The sequence below is a fragment of the Pteropus alecto genome, unplaced genomic scaffold (assembly GCF_000325575.1).
Source record: "Pteropus alecto unplaced genomic scaffold, ASM32557v1 scaffold77, whole genome shotgun sequence".
Classification (NCBI taxonomy): Eukaryota; Metazoa; Chordata; class Mammalia; order Chiroptera; family Pteropodidae; genus Pteropus; species Pteropus alecto.
In genome coordinates, this window is record NW_006440820.1 from 647,058 (window position 1) to 652,283 (window position 5,226).

Consider the following 5,226-nt stretch of genomic DNA (forward strand, 5'->3'; position numbering starts at 1 on the left):
TAATATATCATAGTGAAGGCCTTTTTGAGTTGAGATAATTGGGTGTTCTGTTGACTTCTTGAATTTCAAGCTCCAGCTCATTCCTTAGATTTGGGAAATTCTCTTCCACTATTTGTCTGAAAATCTTTCTAGTCCTTGCTCCTTTTCCTCACCTTTGATAATGCCCATTATTCTTATGTTTCTTCTTCTGATGGTATCAGCTAGTTCTTGAATCTCTCTTTCATTCTTTTTCATTCTTTGGTTTTTCTCTTCTTCCTTCTGATTTATTTCTAGATTTCTGTCTTCAAGATCACTGATCCTTTCCTCCATTTGGTCGACTCTGTTTCCCAAACTTGCCATTTCATTTTCCAAATCTTGCAGTCCATTTTTTTACCTTCAAACGAACTATTCTGTTCTTTTTGAGGGTTTCAATTTCCTTGCTCTCTTCATCTAGTTGTTTTTGTAATTCCTGAAATTGTTGATATGACTCATTTTGGATCTCACTGAGTTTTTTCAGAAGTACCATTCTTAATTCTCTGTCATTTAAGTCGCATATTTCTATGTCTGTAAGCTTATTTTCTCTTTATTTCTGATTGCCTTGTCACCTTGGTTGTTCATGGTGTTTAATGGATTATCTCTCCGCCTGGGCATTAATGGAAGTGTATTCTGCTGTTTTTCCAGAAAGATTTGTTATATTAAAGGTCTCTCTTTAACCTGTTGCAAAGAAGGCGCTTTTCTTTTGGTTTCCCGTAGGTGGTGTCTAAGACTCTTGGATCCCTGCTTCATATAAAGCCTTAATAATGCCTTTTTATTTTCTTGTAGCTATTTAATCATGCTTGCTACCCTAATCTCAGTCTCTGTCTGTGTTAGTGAAAGTTTCTGTAGCATTTGCTCAGATACCCCTGGGTTCCATGGTATCAGTCTCGGAGGGTATGTAGGAAAGAGCCCTCTATTTTGGGGGTTAGGGGCTGCAGCTCAGCCCCGGTTTTGCAACCGCGGCCAGTAAAAATCAACTTGTTTCTCTGCCATCCCGCTTCCCTACTTTCTGCCCTGATTACTGGGCTCTGCCACCAGGCATGTGGAACTAACAGCTCTCCTAGGCAGGGCTTTTCTAGGAACTCACCACACATTCTCTCCTTCCCCCTCACCCTACAGAGAGCTCTGGCAGCTGTGAGAAGCAGCTTCTTTATTTCTCCCAGACCACCACCCGACATCTGTGGTAGCTTTTATGTGCAGATCCCATGCTCAGACATGCTTGTGTGTGGTTTGGGCGTTTTTTGTTGAGTTTTAGATGTTCAACTTATTGTGGTTTCAAGGGGAGAGATCTGGGGACGTCTCTCACTCCGCCATGTTTCTCCAAACTATATTTTCCCTTTTAAAAATAATTATTTGAATCTCCCTCTCTCCTTTTCTCTCTCCCTTCCTCCCTTCTTGTATGCCTATCTACCTCTGTTCTTTTCTCTCTCTTTCTTTAATCTAAATTCTAAGAAGTTGAATTTATACATTTAGCATATAAATTTCATGTCGTTTTATTATTTCCATATCTTAGATTTAGATATTGCTAAAAATTGTGTTGTTGTTTTTTTTAATTTTTAGTTGTTAGTGCTCCAGCTTCCTTCCCCAATGCCTAGGGAATAAAGATATCAATACCAGAGCCAATCATATTCCCAACTTATGCTACTTAGCATGGAGGACAGTCTCCTTGAACTTGGCTTCCATTTCTCTTCCTTTCTTTACCACAAATTCATCATGTCCTTGGACTTACCATCCTTTTCTTTTTCCTTGCAGTCCAAGAGCAGTGAGACTTCTCCATATTTCTATTTACATAGACCCCAACATTTATATATAGTTCCCAACCCTGTCAACCAGAATTTAGTGCTTAGCTCATGAATATTTGCTTTTGACACTACATGCTTTTCATTTAATGGGAGCAGTCGGTCCAGTCATACATGTTTCCACTACAGTTGTGAATTATTTAGAGAACTTCTCTAGAAGTTCCTCTTCAAATCCTTGAAGAGTTTCTCCCATAAGCTGTTTCATATGCATATGCTAATGTACTATTTTTACATTGAACCACCAGAGAGGAGCACAAAAGTATTCCTACATCAACAATTTAATAAATTAGATCATTAAGCTAATGGTCTTTAAGCTGTTCTAGTAAAGGGGGAGGCACATTCTGGTCTGTTCTGAGGACTTTACTGGAAAATACCAGTTTTGTGATGCAGCACTCTTCCAAAGAAGTAGGTCTGATGTATAGATGCCTTTAGGGCATGGCCCACTTCCAGTATTTTTAGCATTCCATCTGGCCAAATGTCATAGTTTTAGATACAAAATAGCTACTTGTCCCATTCCTGTTGAATGGTATTGTCAAATAAACCTAAAAGACAGTCACAATAAATGCCTGTGCCTAATGTAGAGTCTTACTCTGTCCAGCAGATCTTGTCTAGTAGCTCCTTCATTGTTATGTGGTCCCACTCTTCTGCAAGGGGTGCCTTCCATGGTGCATCACTGGGAATCTACATTCAGATGAGGATTCAGAGAGAAAAAATGTAATTTTCTACTTTAAATAACTATTTTAATAGTATTAAAACTCTAACTTAAAGAAGTTTTCCAAATCCTCCAATAGTGACTTTTATTGCATAGCCAATGCTGTCTGTGTAGCTTTCCTATTATAGATCTATACCACATGATTAACTTTTAATTCATAACACTTCCTGCTATGTTGCAATTGGTCTGTTTCCAAATATCATTACTAAGTTACTTATTTAGCGAGAACGTTCATAAATCCAACTTATTTACACATATTGGACAGCTGTTTCAAATCACATCTTAACTGGAATTTCAGGTCAAGCTCTGTGTATATGGGCTGCAGGTTTGGGCATGATGGTGACTCACAAATCCAGAAGTCTTATTTTGTTATATCCTGAGGATTTTCTGGATTAGAAACATCATCTCAAGAAGGTCAAGTAATATATGATCTTTTCCCTTTTCATCAGTAGTATACGAATAGCAGTCTGTTGGACATCTCATTCTTTTAGCATTTAGAAACAAGTTCATTCATTCATTTCACAAATCTTTACTGAGAGTTACTCTGTGCTACACAATGTGTTATGCATTGGTGATATGTTCCATCTTTTTTTCTTTTAAAATTATTTTGAAAAATACAAATGTAGTCAAAGAAGCTTTAGAAAGATTTACCTCTTGTCCCATGTTATCCATTGTCCTCCAAAGATTATTATAATCTAGGTAGGTAATTGGATTCCACACAGATGGTAATGGGCCCCTGAATGGGTATGATTTGCCCTATGAGATGATAAAACATATTTTTTTAAAGGAAACATTTACTACAATGTTAAATCTGCCAAGTAGATAAATGCCTGCAGACAAAATCATGTTATCAATATGTGATATACACTCAACTCTTTTAGTTCCTTGTGGCTTCAGAACCCTAGTTAAGTTTTTAACATTGAGATTTCAAACAAAATTCCGTTACCTAAATAAATTTGATTCCACAACAAACACAATAAAAAGATTCTTTCTGAAACTGGAACATTTACCATGTAAAATATAAACGCCAAAACAGAAATGGGGTTACCTAAAGTAATCTCATTTGCTAATAATACTTGCTAGAATCTCAGAGTCAGTGTACCTGGAGGGCTAGAAAATTACAACTATAAACATACAAAGTAGAAGGGGATGCAGAAATGCAAAAGATCATACAAGAATACTATGAAAAAGTATATAACACCTAGATCCTAGAAGAAATCCTAGAAGATCCTAGAAGAGATGGACCAGTACATAAAAAAAATACAATCTTCCTAGACTGAATCAAGAAGAACTAGAAAAACTAAATAAACCAATCAGCAGTATGGAAATGGAAAGAATCATCAAAAACCTACCCAAAAGTAAAAGTCCAGGACCGGATGGCTTCACCAGTGAATTCTACCAAACATTCAAAAAAGATTTAATACCTATTCTTCTCAAACTCTTACAAAAAATCGAAGAGGAGGCAATACTTCCCAACTCATTTTATGAGGCAAATATTACCCTGATATCAAAACCTGGTAAAGATAACACACAAAAAAGAAAACTACAAACCAAAATCTCTCATAAAGACAGCTGCAAAAATCCTACATAAGATACTAGCAAACCAAATACACCAATATATTAAAAGGATTATACATCATGATAAAGTAGGCTTCTTCCCAAAGACACAGGGATGGTTCAACATACGCAAATCGATTAATGTGAGACACCACATGAATAAATTAAAAAATAAGATTCATATGATCTTATCAATAGATGCAGAAAAAGCCTTAGACAAGATACAGCATCCATTTATGGTCAAAACACTTAATAAAATCGGTATAGAAGGAAAGTACCTTAAAGTAATAAAAGCCATATATGGCAAACCCACCATTATGCTTAACGGTGAAAAACTAAAAACCTTCCCTCTAAGATCAGGAACAAGGCACTGTTATTCAATATAACATTGGAGGTCCTAGCGAGTGCAGTCAGACAAGAGAAAGATATAAAAGGCATCCAAATAGGAAACAAAGAAGTCAAATTGTCACTATTTGCGGATGACATGATTCTCTATATAGAAAACCCTAAAGACTCCACAAGAACACTAAAAGAAACAATAAGCAAATACAGTAAAGTTTCCGGATATAAAATCAATGTTCAAAAATCCATAGCATTCCTATACTCTAATAATGAAGTGTCAGAAAAAGAAGTGGAAAAAATAATTCCTTTTGCAATTGCAACAAAAAGAATAAAATACCTAGGAAAAAATCTAACGAAACATGTGAAGGACCTATATAATGAAAACTATAAGACCCTATTAAAAGAAATTGAAGTAGACACAAAGAAATGGAAAGTTATTCCATGTTCTTGGATTGGAGGAATCAACGTAGTTAAAATGACCATATTACCTAAAGCATTATACAGATTTAATGCAATCCCCATCAAAATCCCATCAGCATTTTTTAAAGAAACAGAACAAGACATCATCAGATTTGTATAGAAGCACAAAAGATCCCGAATTGCCAAAGCCATTCCAAGAATAAAGAACGAGCCTGGAGGCATCACTCTGCCCAACTTCAAATTATACTACAAAGCTACAGTAATCAAAACGGCATGGTGTTGGCAGCAAAACGGACACATGGACCAGTGGAACAGAATCGAGAGTCCAAAAGTAAACCCATATGTATATGGGCAAATAATTTTCGACAAAAAAGCCAATAG

The 5,226-nt window shown here is 36.1% G+C and overlaps 1 protein-coding gene across 1 annotated transcript in view; it reads right to left on the minus strand.

Moving 5' to 3' along the window:
- MAOB (monoamine oxidase B) overlaps positions 1-5,226 on the minus strand; it is a 113,849-nt gene that overhangs the window by 34,477 nt on the left and 74,146 nt on the right. The window contains exons 4-5 of the mRNA XM_006917906.3: positions 3,178-3,282; positions 2,404-2,495 (exon numbers count right to left, since the gene is read on the minus strand). Of these exons, the coding sequence (XP_006917968.1) occupies positions 2,404-2,495; positions 3,178-3,282 (197 nt within the window). The remainder of the gene's footprint in view (positions 1-2,403; positions 2,496-3,177; positions 3,283-5,226) is intronic.